The sequence below is a fragment of the Podarcis pityusensis genome (genome assembly GCF_964106645.2).
Source record: "Podarcis pityusensis genome assembly, chromosome: 11".
Taxonomy (NCBI): domain Eukaryota; kingdom Metazoa; phylum Chordata; class Lepidosauria; order Squamata; family Lacertidae; genus Podarcis; species Podarcis pityusensis.
The window spans coordinates 22,609,392-22,628,433 of record NC_138036.1 but is presented as its reverse complement, the minus strand read 5'-3'; the positions used below and the strand labels follow the sequence as shown (position 1 = coordinate 22,628,433).

At 43.8% G+C, this 19,042-nt stretch overlaps 1 protein-coding gene and 1 pseudogene across 3 annotated transcripts in view; both read left to right on the top strand.

The window, feature by feature from the left end:
* Positions 1-431: 431 nt before the first annotated feature.
* Positions 432-958, top strand: LOC308458312 (small ribosomal subunit protein uS11 pseudogene; annotated as a pseudogene). The gene has a single exon. The product of its transcript is annotated as a small ribosomal subunit protein uS11 pseudogene (transcript).
* Positions 959-3,177: 2,219 nt separating this feature from the next.
* Positions 3,178-19,042, top strand: part of SLC38A9 (solute carrier family 38 member 9) — a 45,555-nt gene continuing 29,690 nt past the window's right edge. The window contains exons 1-8 of one of the 2 annotated variants that reach the window (XM_080972781.1): positions 3,178-3,424; positions 6,449-6,596; positions 9,593-9,725; positions 10,582-10,703; positions 10,837-10,900; positions 11,016-11,109; positions 15,360-15,530; positions 18,473-18,532. In XM_080972781.1, coding sequence (XP_080828907.1) covers positions 6,493-6,596; positions 9,593-9,725; positions 10,582-10,703; positions 10,837-10,900; positions 11,016-11,109; positions 15,360-15,530; positions 18,473-18,532 — 748 coding nt within the window. In that variant the 5' untranslated portion in view covers positions 3,178-3,424; positions 6,449-6,492. The remainder of the gene's footprint in view (positions 3,425-6,448; positions 6,597-9,592; positions 9,726-10,581; positions 10,704-10,836; positions 10,901-11,015; positions 11,110-15,359; positions 15,531-18,472; positions 18,533-19,042) is intronic. The other variant, XM_080972780.1, reaches the window with a different exon arrangement.

Below are 19,042 nucleotides of genomic sequence, written 5' to 3'. Positions count from 1 at the left end.
TGCAGAGTCTGGGTTGGTTCATCGGGAGAGATGCAGTCCTGAGCCATTTAAGGCTTTATAGGTCAAAACCTGCACTTTGAATTGAACCCAGAAGCTAATTGCCAGTCAATTATAAAATGCATGTTGCTGTTACAAATAGATCAAATAAAATTAATTCGACTGAAAACAATAAAACAGCAAAGAAGACATTGTAGTGGTGGCTTGGTTCACCAAGCACTGTAAACCAGACTAGCTGCCTGGGGCCATGTATGGGCTCCTGGAGAGGAACCTTCAGCTGATTTGTTTTCTTCTCCCTGGTCTTTTTTAAAAAATGAACCTTGGCTCAGTGTGGTTGCAAGTACAAAAAGGTCCAGGGAGAAACAAAGCAGCCATGAGTTCCTTCCTGGGAGCTCACAGGTTCACGTAGTTCCAGTAAGTCAAAGTTTGACTTGCCTTGTTGTACAAAACAGGCCAGTATAGCTCTTCCTTTCCGGTGTTGGTTGCTGCCTGTGGAGACGTGCGAAAATGGCACCTCATAAGGGCAAGGAAAAGAAGGAAGAACAGGTTATCAGTCTGGGACCACAGGTGGCTGAAGGAGAGAATGTGTTTGGAGTCTGCCACATCTTCACTTCCTTCAGTGAGACTTTTGTCCATGTAACTGACCTGTCTGGCAAGGAAACAATCTGCTGAGTAACTGGTGGCATGAAAGTGAAGGCTGACAAGGATGAGTCTTCTCCTTATGCTGCTATGTTGGCTGCCCAGGATGTAGCTCAGAGATGCAAGGAGCTGGGAATCACTGCCCTTCACATCAGGTTGCAGGCTACAGGTGGAAATAGAACAAAGACTCTTGGGCCTTTAGCCCAGTCAGCCCTCAGAGCTCTGGCTTGATCTGCATGAAGATAGGGCGCATTGAGGATGTCACCCCGTCCCTTCAGGCAGCACTCGCAGAAAGGGTGGTCGCCATGGTCACCATCTGTAAACTTTTTTCATCTTTAAAGCTTTCCAATAATAATAAAAACAAGCCAGCCAGTACATATAAAAAAAGATTAAAATACAGAAACCCCAAAGCCAGAAATAACATAGAAAGCTAGGACACTTATTTCTGTAATTTAGAAACTTAACAGGAATCCCTCCAGACAGAAATAATGTGACAACACGGGGAAAGCTTTGCAGAACAACTAATAAAACAGACTGATGTGCTGACAATTATAAATCCACCACTAATGCGCTGTTAATGTATCAATTACATGTTGCAGAATACACCACCCAAAGCAAAATAAACAGTCTGGAGGGATCCTGTGTAGAAATCCAGGAATATTTTATTGCAGTTATTTGCAAGGAGCATATTTCCCCACACACTCCTCAAAAAGTAGAAGCAAAGCAGAAGTCTGCTTGTGTGGGGGAAAGGTGAGGTTTTAAAGTTCTTTTAATTTGTGAATGCTTCCTGTGCTAGAAGGTAGAGTCCTTAAGTAGGTTCTTTATTGGTAGGAGAAAATAACAGAGGCCAACCAGAGAATATTGAGAAGCAAAGCAGCTAGTAAACATAATCTTTATTAAACTGTTGCAACAGCGTCCCCTGCTCATCCCACACAGGGAGGGAGGAGAGGAACCTAGAACAATGGTATGAAAGCTCTTATATAAACATTTGAAAATTGCCTCCGCTGTAGCTCAAGACCACCCCCCAAAACATACATACATACATCACTGAGGCCTACCGCAGAAAACCTGTCTGCCAGGATACCTAATAATGGTCACTGATTGCTTTTACCTGGTCATCCTGGCCATTCCTTTGAGATGGTAAATACTTAGTTCCTGAATCCCATACGCATACTGATAGTGTGCTCAGTTTAACAGATACTTGCCAGGCTGTATTTACAGGGAGGTGTAAGCCCCTACAATCCAAAGACTATTGGAAAGCTTTTCCTATTTCCTTCCTTGTTGCAGAGAAATATTTGAGGTCAATTTGGGAGAGTCAAAATGGCTTCAGGGTTGTTTTCCTGCACTATTTCAGACACGTGGTTTATATACTTACATATGAGACCTTAGAATTCCTATAACAATATTATGCCTATATCGCAAGGGTGGGAATTAACAGTGGCATATAAAAACCCTGCAACATAGTTTGGCATTGTCATCTCCTTATTGCAAGCTGAATGGGGTGGAGGCTGTGTCACATAAGAATAGCCTTGAAATATTCCAGTTTCTATCTTAATTTCTAAGATGGTGGGGGCACTGACAGATAGCTGCTTACATTAAATACCTGTTAATGTAACAGAGTTTTTAATATCTTAGTGAAGATTGGGAGAGCAGATGCAACCATCTAGTATTGGGGGGGGGGGCTGAAGTTGATAAGCTGACAACTCGGGGGGGAGCCTTTTCAGAAATGTCCGACCTTTATAGGTGAAATACATCTCAGAAACCGGTCTTCAGTACAACCCTGCACATTTTCCACGTTATCAGGATTTCTTTCAGAGTTGTAGATGCATTTGGGAGCCTTGTGGCACCTAACATATTTCCTTACACAAGCTTTCGAGGATATCTTTGCGCAAGCTTTCGAGGCCACTTCCGTGGTGATGTCCCAACCTGTGTATTTATGTCCGCAAATGTGCGTTGCGTGTGTGCCAAACTTGGGTCTTTGATCCAGGTGAAATAAAGCCTAGCTTCGCCCCTGTCTCCTGAAATCACCGCACAGGCCGTACATGCATTGAAACCAGAGAACACGTTAGAAGAGGGTTTTTTTTAAAAAAATTGCTGGTTGAAAAGGATAGAATACATTAAATTTTACAGTATATTAAACTTCATCTAATTTGAACATAGGAACGGACTAGGCAAAATAAAGACCAATTTCTGAAGCAGAAATTACAATTTGGTTGGTGCCATTATGAAACTGCTGGCATTTTATCATGTTCTTAACATAATATTGCCTGTCTATTGATGTCAGAAGAGATTCTGTTCCAAAACAACTCCAGATGGCACATCTGGCAAGTCACCTTTGTAAGGAAAGGACTGGAAAATGCTAATCACTGTATCGGCCATCTGCCTCTCAAAATGAACGAGTTGACATGCTTCGCACCTTACACAGGCGCGCCGCCCTGCGCTTCCACTCCTCTTAGCGGTGGGAAATAAGAGACCTTAAACTCGAAAAGGGAAGCTGGCGTGTGTCACTCTTGAGATGTTATATCTCTGCGGCTGGCTGGCTTAGCTCTATGGGCGCAGAGTGGGAGCCGCTCTATGTCGACATCTCTATGGTGGATGCCATGCTTCGGATCCCGTTCGTTTGGATGGCGGATGTGCCGATGGAGGACTGAGGGAGTCCGCTCTATCGGTGCTGAGAGCAGCAAAAGTTCTTCCTGTTTACAGCTTTCGACTGGAAATGACTCAAGCGAGGCAGCAGCCTCGTACCGGTGAATGGTGGCAGACTGAGATCAGGCGGAGCGGAGTCCAGGTACAGAATCTGCATTAGATTTCATTTAAACTTGTGTTATATATATAATAATAGCAACTCATAAATACACACATACACACCCCGAGCACCAGCCTTTAGACTGCAGTCCCTGTGCATCCTTACCTAGGAGCAAGGTCCGCGGAACTCAGCGAGACTTGCTACTGAGTAAGAGCGCGAAGGGGTCAGTTGCTCGTGTGGTCAAGTGCCTGCTCTAAGACATTTGCAAATAAATGTGTTATCGGTTGTCAGAAGAAGGCAACGGCGTTATTTAGCTAAAGAAAACAGGAGTCCGCCTCTTTCTTGTTCTCTCCTCAGATCTCAAGTTAAAAGAGATCTGCGGGATTTTGGTAGCGCAACAGAGGTTTTTAAAAAATCGCTCCTTTATTTGGATGGGTGAAGGAAAAGAATCCAAGTTTGAAATCTCAAGTTCTGTTTGTGGTAAATGCTCCACAATAGCGACAACGTCAGCCTGTTCGTGCTGATGAGCTTTAAAGATTTATCAAGGGAACTGAAAACTCTGCCTATGGTGTAGCCAGAAGTTAAGAATCTTTTAAGTCCCACTAATTTCGGGAGAATATTAAATATATCCCACGCTGCCCCATTGAAATAAATGGAACTTAAGCATCTTTTGTTTGGATAATCGTCCTCTAACAAGGCTGGTTTGGTTCTTCTCGCTGCCAGTTCCATAGATGCTTTACCCCACTGCAGGGTCTTTGTACCCAGAAATAAGCTTTGGGCACCCCCAGATCTTCAACTGCATGTTTTGGGGAACAAAACTCTGTATGAGTTCATGCCTGAAATGCATTGTAAGGAATAGGTTTTAAAAGCTTTGACATGCATGTTCAGACAGCATTACAACACCTCCCTCTTGTCAGTAGGATATGGTTTGAAGTAGCTCAAAACGGGTGGGGTGTGGGGTGGCCAAGAGCCCATTTCCTTATTTGTAAGTGGATAGACAAGGATAGGCAAGAAGGAAGCTTTGGAGCAGATGGTAGAATTCTGGAAGGGGTAGGAGAAGTGTATGATTTGTGTGGACCAGGCTTTATCTTGGGGTGTAAAGGCTTAATTCCTATGAGCTGGCTTGGTGGCACAGGGTAAAAGTGTCCCTCTGCCCACCCCCACCCCCCAAAAAAGATGGGAGATCTTTTAGGGACAGTCTTCCAGCCAAGGGAATATATGATATGGGCAGGGGTGAGCATTTGTTTTTGGTCAAAGGCTACATTATATCAAGAGTAATCTGGCTCCTACAGATTAGAATTTCTGATTCTATGCAGGTTTGCTCAGAATTAAGCCCTATTGTGCTTGATGAGGTTACCCTCAAGTATACAGAGAATTTTGTTTAAAATATGTACAAAAAAGCAGAGCAGCTACTATTCTGGAAATCAAGTAAAAATAATTCCATGTTGTCTTTAGTGTGTTGCACATACAAATTATTCATTTATGAAAATAATTATGAATCACCTTTCACTCCAGAAGGGGGCACCAAGGTAATTTAAAATTTACAGAAGCCTACCAATTTGTTTTCAGGCACCTATTGGTTTGGAGGGATATTTCTCCCAAAGCCATACAGCTATGGAAAGAGTGTTTTTAAAATATTTTAATCAAATAAAATACTGTTATTTCCAATTGTTCTGAAGCTATATAGAAAGAGAGTGAAAGCACTGTTAAGTATAAAATTACAGGGGAAACAGACGGACAAGTCTTTGATGGGGTGGGAAGCATGGGGCAGTTTTAGATGGCATCAGGGTCGCCTGCCTGTGATTTAGGGTGTTCCAAAGCTTATTTTGAAGAGCAGATATTTGCAGATGTGTTTATTCAGATTGCTTACACACATCCGGTGTTGAACCAAGCAGCAACTTCCTCTTTTATTTGAAACAATCTTTTATTTGAAACAACTGAGATTTTGAGATTTTTCGAACTCAGATGTTGACCTCCGTTTTATGGATTATGTCAGTTAAACTTTCAGATACTATTGTGAAGATTATGTACTAACATACTTAACATAGTAGTTGACAGAGGATTAGAATGTATTCAAAGTGAACATTATTAAATGGAAATCAGGCATGGGTGTAATCAAAAACAGACCCACAGGACACTGCTAGCAAGCTTTGAACTTGCAACTCCAAAATAACACTACGCCTCCTCTCAATGAGATTTCCCAGAAAAAAACCCACTACTATCATTTTTATAGCTTTATACAATCAGCTCAAGATCATGTAGCTTCCTCAATTCTGTGACCGGTAAACATCAGCACCAGTATTTGCATTGTAATCTTTTAACTTCCCATGACTCTGATTTTTCTACTAATTGAATCAGCTAGTTTCTGGGGGAAGGGTTTCTTATCAGTTAAAAACATGCTGGACCTTCTCTGGAACATGGATTTCTATTTCCAGTCTTCCACTTCTCCTGTAAAAACAATACACTGACACCTAACCTCTCCTGATAGTATGTTAAATCTTCCACACTGTTTTTCAGTCTTTGTCACACTTGAACATTTACTACTTAGGCTACAATCCTGTGCACTCTTGCCTAGGTGCCACTGATCTTCGTGTGACCTACTTCTGTGTAATCATGCACAGCATTGTTCGTCCAGAACTCCTGTGGTTTAATTTTTGAATGAAAAATAAACCAGTGTTTTTTAAAGCCCTGCCAATGGGGAACAATCATATAAATTGTTCATTTAAAGCAGGCATGGGGAATCTCAGGCCTTCTAGTTGTTGCTGGACTTCCAGTTTACCTCAGCCCCAGGCAGCCTAGCCAATGGTCGGGATAATGGGGTTTGTAATCCAACTCCTTTTGGTGGACTACAGTTTCTCCACCCCCAATTTAAAGCATTTAGCCAAAGAAATGTCAAAACATAAATCTTAGATGCATATTGAAAGGTTATGTATGCTACAGTTAGGCAATTTTAGACTCAGAGCTTAATAAACTTAAGGGAGGTCCTGTCTTCCTGAAGAAATAATATTTTGAGGAAATGTAGTGATGATCACTTGCAGTAATTTAACTTATTTCACTTTCTTTAAGGTTATAATAATTTACTGCATTTGGTAGAAGATCGTTCTCCAGATATGGAAGAAGATACTAGTCCTCTTCTGGTCCCTGTTGGAGGTGATGAAAATGACATTGGAGCCCTCAATATTCAGTTTAACCCAGAAGACTTTAAATACAAAAGGTGAGAGGAAATAAATACTTAAGATCTCTTTTACTGCTGTTCACTAGTATTTTTGGTCTGGCTTCATATTTTCTTCATTTTGATGCTACTTCCTGCAATTTGTCCTCCAGCTCAGTAACCTCTTAACTTGAGTGTTACTTGTAGAATGGCTATAACAGTTGTGTTGCATCAGGGTATCTGCTGGATTTAGGTAAAATGTATTATGATTTGAACTGAATAGGTGTCTTGCTGCTGTCCTCTGTAATCTGAATGAGTTCCTGAGTTTCCCACATGCCGTAGCAGTAGCATTGATTGGGAAAAAGTCGAAAGGCATGTTTGAGTATTTGCCTGACGACACAAATGCTAAACTTGTCCATAGAGACGGGGGCAAGCTCCATCTCCCATTACGATAATCTTTACTGTCTCTGTCCCATATAGAACAATGAAACTGAAAAAAATCTACACCAGACATTCAAAAAACAACAAGCCTGATATCCCAGCTATCCCAGCCTGGTTAGCCCCCTAAAAACTCTGATACCCCATAATTAAATACAATATACTGCCACAAAGACTACCTTACACTGTGTTTAAAACCAAAATCACATTTGGATAGAAACGGCTAGTACTAGTCTTTATAACCCTGTACCTTCTTCCAGAAGGCAGAAGCTGAAAAAGATCATTTTCCCGGCATATGTTTCCTGATTGCTCAGTCCGTCAGGAGTACTTTGAGCAAGAGAGGTCTGCAGGGTTTTGTTTTTTACCCTCATTCACCTGAACATGAGTAAAACCCTTTGTGTTATCAGTGATCCTGACAAAGCAGGCTCCCCTGATCTACTCACATTCAAGCAAAACTCCCCCATGGACCTTTATTGCTCAACACAGACAAGGTCAGGGGATGGGGCTTGCATGCGTTCCCTCACCCCTTACACAAATTCAGGCAAACATGCCTAAAGCTTAGGAGCATTGAACATGCCTTTAAGTTAAGTGGCATTGTGTTCTGTTCCAATCACAGCTTGCAGATGCAATTTGCAAAGTGCAATATCAAGGCTTGTTGACCCTTCACAGAGTCAAGCTCCACAAAGAAGACTTTGCAATCAGCTGTGATTTGGGGTGGCTTGATGCAAAGAGAAGGCAGTGCTCCTTCACCTTTAATTGTTGTGTAGAAGAGGGAATTTAGGTGGGTGTAGCTTGTCACAAGACCTGATAAATTATGTGTGTGAATCAGCTCTAAAAAGCAGTAGAGGTGGGGAATATAATTTTGCAGTAATAATTAGTTAGCAGTGTGTTTTTGGAAAGTTAGGAAGCTTGTGGCCCACCAGTTTATACTTTTTTGAGAATACTTGTTCTTATAGCCTTAGATTGATGTGTGCTTGGGGGATAATTTGCTATATGTTAAAAGAGCATACAGTCGGGTAATAGAAGTCTGCATGCGAGCCACTTAGTGCTGTCTCAGTTTGGGAGGTCTTCAAGGTAATGTTTAATCCATATTGTTCAAATGTTGATTCTGTTCCCTTGGTTTCCTTAGGTAGAAGCTGCTCGAGTATATGTAAATTGCTGTTTTGGGGGACAGTTTCATTGGTATTTAGTTAGCTGGCGTGACACTGTTGTGGCTAAAAGAAAAAAAAGTGTGTGGTTTTTGTGGTTCTTTCCTTCCATAATTGATCACTATCTTTGTGGTTATGATGTGGTTCCATGCAACAAATTATACAGAGCAAGTGAGATTGTATCTTTTCAAATAGGCCAATTGATTTCTAAACATATGAGTCAACTCTTGTACTCTTTGTGTCTTTTAAAAAACTATTATGATTTTGAATTTGATTTGTAAGCGATGTTGAGGTTTTCAGTCAGTGTTGCTATTTTTTAGGCAGGCTTCAAGCCTAGCCACCTCCCTGTAATTTTTCTGTATGGAGGAAATCTTTTCATACAGAGCCTGTGAAAGCTTAGGCCTTAGTAAATTTGTTAGGTGCTACAGAACTCTGTTATATTTGTATGAAGGGAATAGTCAGCCATGTGAACCCCATCTGCATTCCCTCTATATAAGCAGGTGGCTGAGAGTCCACCTGGATCCAGCATTGCTGCTGGAGGTGTAAGTGACCTCTGCAGCTAAGAGTGTCTTTTACTAGCTTTTACACTTGAGAGCCAGTGTGGTGTAGTGGTTAAGAGCAGTAGACTCATAATCTGGGGAACCGGGTTCACGTCCCTGCTCCTCCACATGCAGCTGCTGGGTGACCTTGGGCTAGTCACACTTCTTGAAGTCTCTCAGCCCCACTCACCTCACAGAGTGTTTGTTGTGGGGGAGGAAGGGAAAGGAGAATGCTAGCCGCTTTGAGACTCCTTCGGGTAGTGATAAAGCGGGATATCAAATCCAAACTCCTCTTCTTCTTCTTTAGCTGGTACACCAGCTGTAGTCATTCCAGGCCATGGATAGTCTGGCTATAATGACTCATGCATTGGATTACTGCAATGTGCAGTAATGAGGGGCTGCCCTCAAAGCTGCTTTGGAAGTTGCAGCTAGTACAGAATGTGGCAGCTAGATTGCTGAGCAGGAGAGAATTTGCAGTAGGAGTGTGTTTCATGATCATACAGCGTCAATTTTGATGGGACTGCTCTGGCTGCCTGTGTGCTGGCAAGCAAAATTTAAGGTGTTTTGTTAACCTAAAAGGCTCCATTCAGCTTTAAGCAACTACTCTCCCAAACAGACCTGCTCACAAATTGAGATCTTCAGCAGAGGCCCTCCTAGTGGTACAGCAGCCAGCTAAGGTTCATTATGGCATCAGCCTGAGCTTTCTTTGTGATGACACCTAAATTGTGCTTCCAGTAGTAAAGGCAGTGTACTGGGGGACATGAGCAAGAAAATGCTACTTTACTCATGTCTGACTCATAGGCTTTTGATAAGCATCTGGTTGGACATTGTGGGAAACAAATGCTGGACTGTTTTCTTCTATTATCAACCTCTAATGTTAGTCTTCAGTTGATTATGGCTTTAAAGACTATTACGTTTTTTATTTCTCTTCCAGGCCATTCCATATAGAACCTACAAATATTGTTACTGTGAATGATGATACGCAGAGAATTACAGATGAAGCTTCAGCAATGAATAAGCGGATTCATTACTACAGCAGGCTCGCGTCGCCCTCAGATAGAGCACTGGTAAGCAAAAGACAAGTTATTGCAAAACTCCCAGGTGTGGGAGCGCCAAACAAACTATGAGGTGTAACCAAGGTTTGCTCGTCTTACCACTCGTGGTTTGTTTGGCCAAGACAAACCCCAAGTTCAGGTTCACATAAAACACTAAGCTGGAGTAAGTCCCAGTACTTAGTCCCCAGTTGTGCAGCAGGATGGGGAGAGAAGCGAAGAGGCAGCAGCTTTTGTAACTGTACATCAGCCCACTTACTCATTCACACTTAACCATGGTTTGGCTTATCACTGGGCTGATTAACACCATCCATTCAAAGCACATGGCGTCCTCCCCCAAAAATAATTATGGGGACTGTAGTTCAAGACTGCTGTGAATTGTAGTTCTGTGAGGGGGTAAACTACAGTACCCAAGCTGCTTTAGGAGAAACCATGTACCTTAATTGTATAATATGGGAATGAGTCAATTGTCTCATTAAATTTTATAGCTTGGGCTACCATATTATGCTCACTCACCTAGGAGTAAGCTCCATTTACGTAATTCATTTGGATTTTACTTTTAGGATTGTAAGTGTTGGACAGCAGACATGGGCACTTGACATTTCTCTTTTTTTCTTTATATTACTTTTGCCACATTTCCCCCCCTTTCAGTTTTTAAAAGCTCCCCTCCCACACAACATACAAGCTCAAATATTAAATAACATTTGCACTCTTGCATTTCAAGTAAGCTCTGTTGAACTCAATGGGCAGAACTTGCTTAATACTGGGGTTGGAGTGCCTTCTTGAATTCTTTTGCAAATGCAGGAGTACTTTATTGCAGCACCAGAGACTTACACTGTCACTAAGGCCTTGTGTTCTCATCTTTTGTTAGGTGGCTCCTGATCACGTACTTCCTGCTCCAGAAGAAATCTACGTGTATAGTCCATTAGGAACGGCTTACAAAATAGATGGCTGTACGGATGGTTACGGCAAAAACTCAAGCATAGTAACTATGTATGTGAAATGCTTTCCAAGCATGGTAGATACGAAGTACATTATTTGTCACAAATTCATAATATGTAGAAAACGCTTCCGCAATCAGTTTTAGTTTCTCATATTTTTACGAGTGCATGTTTTCTCCCCTCAGATTTATGATCTGGAATACAATGATGGGTACATCTATATTAAGTATTCCCTGGGGAATAAAACAGGTAAGGCAACTTACAGGTGTGTCAAGGTCAATCTTAATGCAGCAATGTGTGGGTGTAATTTAATTTGCATCAGTGTCACAATATGCTAATGCTTTTTTTTCATTTTAAAAAACAGGCTGGATTTACCTCTGGAATCGTTATTATTTTGTTAATGGGAGTATTGACACTTTACTGTTGCTACAGAGTTTTGAAATCAAGGACAATGATACGTAAGTATGAGTTTCAGTAGTATTTATTTGTGTGATTGTGGTGTTCTGCTACAGGGACTTATTTCCACATTGACTTTTGCAGTGTAGGCAGTGGAACATGTTCTATAGAGCATGCTCAGTTCTCATGATGCACCGATACCAGACCTATTTTGCCTAGGTGTGTATACTTGAAACTGTGCATTAAAGCACCCAATTCCATTGTGGCTATACACAGCCAGAGAAGACTGATCACTGCTTCTAGTGCTCTTTCAATAAGGGAAACATTCCTGATATCCTGGAGTAGCTCTTAAACAGGCTTGGCATTGGCATATGACCCTCTTGGACAGCTGCTGGCTTCTCAGCAGGGCCCACCATCAATTCACTAGAACCTGCCCTTGGTATCCTCTCTGGGAGCCACCATCTTAATATATTGCTGCGCCCAGGAGTTGAAGACATTGTAGTTCTACAATACTCATACTTACGGGAGCGCCTCTCCTGGTATGTCCTGCAGAGGACCCTAAGGTCCATGAATAATAATAGCTTAAAGGTCCCGGGCCCTAACGAAGCCAGGCTAGCCTCCACCAGGGCCAGGGCTTTTTCAGTGATGGCTCCGACGTGGTGGAATGCTCTGTCCCACGAGACTAGGGCCCTGCAGGACTTGATCTCCTTCCGCTGGGACACCACACTTAAATTCTTCCCTGGTCTCCTTGCTGGCCCTAGTAGGATCACCAGTTAGCCCTGGTGATCATTTGATGTCTACTGACTGGTCCCCCCCCCCCCAATGACCCCTGAAGTTTTGAATTTTATTGATATTGATGCTGCATTTTTTGTTGTATTTTATGCTGTTTTATGTTGTTTTTAGGTTGCATTCTAATCAATGTTTTATATTTGCTGTTAGCTGCCCTGAGCCAAGTTTTTAAACCAGGAAGGGCGGGGTATAAAAAAAAAAATGTATTTATTTATAAAATAGTGACCCTAAGCTGCTCCTGCCTGTTGTAGGATGGGTTCCATCAGACAGAGATTACTGAGAACTCCTTTTCATCAGGAGCAGTTCAAGCTGAATCTGCTTGATAATGGAACATTTGCTCTGTGCAATGCCACTTTGTTCTGAAAGCAAGCTATTAACCTTTTGCTATAAATGGCAATGAATAAGGGCTACTGTACATGAGTAGGCTGTGTGTCAGGGACGTAGGAGTCTAATGCAACAGTGAGGAACCTTTGGCGCTACAGTGGTACCTCGGGTTACATACGCTTCAGGTTACAGACTCTGCTAACCCAGAAATAGTACCTCGGGTTAAGAACTTTGCTTCAGGATGAGAACAGAAATCGTGCTCCGGAGGCGTGGCGGCAGCGGGAGGCCCCATTAGCTAAAGTGGTGCTTCAGGTTAAGAACAGTTTCAGCTTAAAAACAGAGCTCTGGAACGAATTAAGTACTTAACCCGAGGTACCACTGTATAGGTGTTACTGGGCTCCAATTCCCATCAACACCAGCCAGCATTGTCAATGGCTAGGGTTGATGGGAATTGTAGTCCAGCAATGTTTGGAAGCCCACAGGTTCCCCAATTGTGGTTTCGTAGATCTACGCAGAGTCACATTTCCTGTAACACTGGCCAAAGGTTTTTGGTTTCCCTTTTCTTGTCACATACTGCAGTGACAGGAAAAGCCACAACTGATCTCACTGTTGTATCTGGCCCCCATATTACTGTTAGTTCCTTACTGTTACTTTTTAAAGGTATCGCCTCCCTCTTGTGCGTGGGTGCACCGTTTTTACTACAAAAGGATCCCCAGTCAGAGAATTAGGGTTGTATCCATGAGTAACTTAGGTCCATTAATTCCAGTACTATGCCTGCTCATCAGTTGGATACACTCATCGAGTTTGCTATTGATACATAGCTTTAACTTAATGCAAAGTTTACTAGGTCTCTGGCGCTTAATAATTATTAACTTAGCAGAAATCTGACTTCATGTTTTTCTGTGCCATTCCTGCAACCTTCACTTGGCAATCCTACGCACAGCCCACCCAATATCTTAAAATTTATAAAGCCCATCTATACACAAGGTTCAGTTCAGTGCTGTGCCTTTTCTGGGGCCTTTTCCAGGCAAACTTTTCCCACCAGAGGAACCAATTAAGAACAATAAACATCTAGTCCGGTATCTATTCTCACCATGGGCAAACAGATGCTTGTGGGAAGCCTGCAAACTGACCATGAGCACCACAGTGCACTGCCCACCTGCGATTTCCAGCAGCTGGTACTTGGAGGGACATTACTCATCTCCCTTGTTTTGAGAAGGCAAGTGAAAACATGCCTTCTAATACGTTAGCAACCCTTCTTCTGTTTGCTGCTTGGTGGTTGCTTTAAATGCTATAATTGTATTTTAGCTATTTTTGTTGCTGTTTTAAAAACGTAAGCTACCGTATTTTTCGGACTATAGGACGCACCGGCCCATAGGACGCACCTAGTTTTCAGGGGGGGAAATCAAGGAAAAAAATATGATTCCCCCCCCCCCCGCAGCTCTGGGAGCAGCGGACAGGCTGCGTGCAGCCTGTCCGCTACTCCAAGACCTTCTCCCTGCTTTTGCGGGAGGTGGCGGAATTCCCCCACCTCCCGCAAAAGCCCACAGGAGCCCCGCGCGACTCCTGCGGGCTTTTCGACCAGGAGGGCGAAGGGACTGAAATGGCCAGTCAGTCCCTTCTCCCTCCTCGGGGAAAAGCCCCCAAGAGCGGCGCGCTCTTTAAAGGGTGCGCGGCTCCTGCAGGCTTTTCTAGGAGGTGGGGGAATTCCCCCCCTCGTAGAAAAGCCAGCAGAAGCCGCGGAGCCCCTTTAAAGAGCACGAGGCTTTTGCGGGCTTTTGCGGGAGGTGGGGGAATTCCCCCACCTCCCGCAAAAGCCCACAGGAGCCCCGCGCGACTCCTGCGGGCTTTTCGACCAGGAGGGAGAAGGGACTGACTTGGCCAGTCAGTCCCTTCTCCCTCCTTGGGGAAAAGCCCCCAAGAGCCGCTTGCTCTTTAAAGGGTGTGCGGCTCCTGCGGGCTTTTCTAGGAGGTGGGGGAATTCCCCCACCTCCTAGAAAAGCCGCGGAGCCCCTTTAAAGAGCGCGCGGCTTTTGCCTGCTTTTGCGGGAGGTGGGGGAATTCCCCCGTCTCCCGCAAAAGCCCAAAGGAGGGTTGGAGAGTAGCGGGAGGGCGTCGCACGCCTTCCCGCTGCCCCCCATCCTCTGGGGCTGGCGATGGGGGAAGCGCTGCTTTCCCCACCGCCAGCCTCGAAGCCGGGTTGGAGGGTAGCGGCAAGGCGTCGCGCGCCTTCCCGCTGCCCCCCATCCTCTGGGGCTGGCGATGGGGGAAGCGCTGCTTTCCCCACCGCCAGCCTCGAAGCCGGGTTGGAGGGTAGCGGCAAGGCGTCGCGCGCCTTCTCGCTGCCCCCCATCCTCTGGGGCTGGCGATGGGGGAAGCGCTGCTTTCCCCACCGCCAGACTCGAAGCCGGGTTGGAGGGTAGCGGCAAGGCGTCGCGCGCCTTCCCGCTGCCCCCCATCCTCTGGGGCTGGCGATGGGGGAAGCGCTGCTTTCCCCACCGCCAGACTCGAAGCCGGGTTGGAGGGTAGCGGCAAGGTGTCGCGCGCCTTCCCGCTGCCCCCCATCCTCTGGGGCTGGCGATGGGGGAAGCGCTGCTTTCCCCACCGCCAGCCTCGAAGCCGGGTTGGAGGGTAGCGGCAAGGCGTCGCGCGCTTTCCCGCTGCCCCCCATCCTCTGGGGCTGGCGATGGGGGAAGCGCTGCTTTCCCCACCGCCAGCCTCGAAGCCGGGTTGGAGGGTAGCGGCAAGGCGTCGCGCGCCTTCTCGCTGCCCCCCATCCTCTGGGGCTGGCGATGAGGGAAGCGCTCCTTTCCCCCACCGCCAGCCTCAAAGAGCAGACTCTCCTGGCTTCAGCGGAAGCAACGCGAAGCCTCCGGAGCGCAGGCTTTGGAGGCTTCGCATTGCTATCGCTGAAGCCAAGGAGTCTGCATTCGCTCCATAGGACGCACACACATTTCCCCTTCATTTTTGGAGGGGAAAAAGTGCGTCCTATAGTCCGAAAAATACGGTACCTTTATTTTTGCAAATAACTTTAAAAGCAATAGGCTTTTATTTCACTTTGTTAGGATGTTCAGCATCAGTTGTTGAGAATCTGTGGTATCTTAATGTTTAGGAATCTTCAGAATGCAAAGTATGTGTAAGCAGTAATGATTAGATTATTGAATTTTAGTATTAACTCTGTGCTTATGTGTCCCCCCAGCTTTAATAGATACCTCAACTTGGGAATTCCCAGATGTTTGCAAGTATTACTTTGGATCATTCGGTCAATGGTCTAGCCTTTTGTTTTCGTTGGTATCCCTTATTGGAGCCATGGTGGTTTACTGGGTCCTCATGTCCAATTTCCTTTACAACACGGGGGTATTTATTTATAGTAAGTGTGAACTTTTCTTTTAATTCCTTGCAGCTGAGCTTGGTTTTTCCTACCTGGCAAATAAGACGTAATAGTTCATAGCAGAACTCATGGCTGCATCTGTTAAAAGCCGTTTTGGTCTATGTTTCAGTGTGTGTAATTATGTGAGTGTTTATTGCAAGCCACTTTGGACACCGTCTGCTGTAGAAAAGTGGCGTATACATAAAATAACTTGCAGTGCAATCCCGCACATGTCTTCTCAGGAGGAAGACGACTTATAAGTTTTCTTATTATTATTTTTTGTACTGGCCTTGCTTGCATGTCGCTTTGAACAACAGCTGCCACATTGCCAGGTGCTCGGCTATGATTTGGCTTAGCATTGTGTCTGAAACCAGACTTGTGCTTTGTTTCTCTCCAAACAAAGCATGAGTGGGCCAAGAACATAATCTGGTTGTAGCTCATGGTTTGTCTGAAGAGAGACAAACCATGAGCCCAGGTTTGGATGTAACGCTAAGCCAAGCCATGCTTTACCTTGAAGTAGCATGGCATCATGACAAATGAAGCAGCTGCGATTGTTTTCCTGTGCCCCAGAATACTGTGCATTCCCCTTTAAATCATAGTTAAGGTTAACTGTGGTTTAAAACGACGTGCAAACCAAACCATTGTTGTTGATTTTTATAATCATCCTGAGAATATGCTCAAAGGGCACTATAAAAATACTCTAAATAAATTTGCCCCTTAGAAAACCTGCTTATAAAACTCAGTACGCACACTGTAATAGTCTATTCAGTGTGATATTTAAGATCTCTGTGAGAAAACAAACTTTTCTCTGTATAAACAAATGCGCAGTATTTGAAATAAATTGTTATAGTAGTGCTCTTTATTAAGGATGCTGATTCCTAGAAAGCTCTTCAGCATTGAACATTGTGGTGCCCTGGAACTAATTTAAATGTTATGAAAGCATGCAGGTCCTTATATTTTTTGGGCATCTTTTGAGATCTAGGCATCATTCTCGGGTGACCTTCCCCCACCTTGTGCTCTCCAGATGTTTTGGGTTACAGACTGACTTGGGTTACAGTCCAAAACATCTGAAGGGCAGCAGTTTGGGGAGGCTGTTCAATGTTAACATTTTAATTTAAATATATCTTACATATATGCTTTTATATACATCTTAAATATGTTTCCATACTATCTCAGATGCATCATAGGAGTATATTTTGGAAGGCTGTTTAAATGGGTTTGGTGTTTGCACTAATCCTAAACATGTAAGCAAGTCTTAATTTGACTTTTAGTAAATCGGAGTAGGCATAATTGGCCTATGTTTTAAAGTGGGCCACAGTCTTTCTTCATTGCGGTAACAGCAGGTGTTTTAAGCTATTTATCCAGCAGATGGCAATGTAGTTCACCAAGAAAAATTAGAGCAGGCTAAGTTGCAGAATCACGGGGTTTTTCTTAAAAAATCCTCCTTGGACTCTTGTAAGTATCTTGAAATAGATTACGCTGTTGTTGTTTTTTAAAAGTTCTTGCTGCCTAATGATCGCAGGGATATATTCGACAAAGTAATGACAAAAACACAAAAGAGTTTGGAACAGGCTTGCAAGTGAGCAGAGGTCTAGACATAACCAGAGCCAGCATTGCAGCGAGATCAGGCTGCTGTCCAGGGCCACTGATCTAGTGCAAACCTGATAGAAATTCCTTACTGCTTTCCTGAAACTTGGGAGACAAGCAAGGAAGGATGAATTGAGGGTAATGGAACTGAAGCAAATGACATATTCTTACGGGGGAAAGAGGCTCATTGCCTGGACACAATTTTACTCTGCAAAATTTCTGGATCTGGTATTTTCAGAGTTCTTGTAAGCATTAATTCTTTGGCTAGTTTATAATTTAAAAGTTGTATTTGATGTGAGACTTTAATGTGTTATTACAGTATAAGGTTAGGGGAGAAGAGGTGGGGAGAGAGAAGGAGGGGTAGTAAACTTGCTACCGTATTTTTTGCTCTATAGGATGCACCCAACCATAAGACGCACCTAGTTTTAGAAGGGGAGAACAAGAAAAAAAAAATCCCTCCCTCACTGCGCAGCGCCCCTTCAGCGAAGCGAAGCCAGGAGAACAAGAGGGATCGGCGTGCACCCATCCCTCTTGCTCTCCGGGCTTCAGTGAAAGTGACGCGAAGCCTCCGGAGTGCAGCGGGAGCTCCCGCTGCGCTCCGGAGGCTTCAGGCAGCTATCCCTGAAGCCAGGAGAGCAAGGGGGTCGGTGTGCTGCACTCCGGAGGCTTCGCGTTGCTTTCACTGAAGCCATGGAGCCTGCATTTGCTCCATTAAGATGCACACACATTTCCCCTTAATTTTTGGAGGGGGGAAAGTGCGTCTTATAGAGCGAAAAATATGGTAGTTTCCATTGGCATTGAGAGAGGTTGGGGAGGCCAGGGCATGGTTGGTTGCCTTCAGTGGACTGCAGTGAGTTTTGTTTGCTTTTCATCACTCCACCCCACTGGCTTGCAATCCCAGGTCTAACCTGGGTGCCCTTTTTCCTGACCTGGAAGCTACCTCTCCCAATTATTTCATTGTGCTTACACAGAAGCAAGGGGGAATTGCTGTGCATGTGAACCTCTCACTTCATATACCCAAGGGCATTGTAAGCAAGGTCCAGTGGTGGTGGTGAACATTGGCACAAATTCAGTGCTGTAGATCAGGGATGGGGAACCTGGTTCCCTCCAGATGTTGTTGAATTGATTGGGCTTGGCGGGAGTTGGGAGTTTAACAACATCTGGAGGAGTAGAACAGAACTGTGGGAAGGTTGTTTTTTGTTGTTAAAACATAAAATGACACTGCAGCTTCAGAAATAGTAGTCTCTGTATGTTGCTTTCAGCATGCATCCTGTTTGTTCCAAAATACACCTCGGAAGAAACTAGCTGCAGGACTGAGATGTTCCTAAGTTGTTTGTCTTCCTTTCCCTCTTTAGATTATGCTCATCATATTAATGTAACGGATATTGTTCCTGGTACAAATGGGAGCACTAAAGGTAAGTTTCCAATCCCCCTCCCCTAATTCTCTCTCTCTCTCTCAATAAATAGTATTTACACTGAGATTCAAAGCATCTTTCAATATTTAAAAAACATTATTTTAGAATATAAAGTTATGAAAGCAAACTGCTTAAAAGTGATAGTTAAAATACAATAAAATACTTTTAGAATCAGAGGGATGCATCTCCAAGAGATTTTATGCAGTAGTTAGGTCTATCCTGAATGACTAACATTAACCAAAAATAAAATTGGCTGAATATAGTAAAATATTGCAGAAGTTTCTTTCCCAGACTTATTTAAAAACCACATTAATAACAATCCTGATTGCAAATAGTAACTTCCAAAAACATAATTTATAGGGTTCTGTGTTCGCGTCAAAACCTGTGTGAAAAATAATAATCAATTTGTCACTCCCTTCCCTCTCAATCCAGAAAAGAGTTTCATGTGAAATACAGCAGTACTGTCAACTTTCTCTCAAAACAGCAACTATTATGCAGGCAATGGAGAGT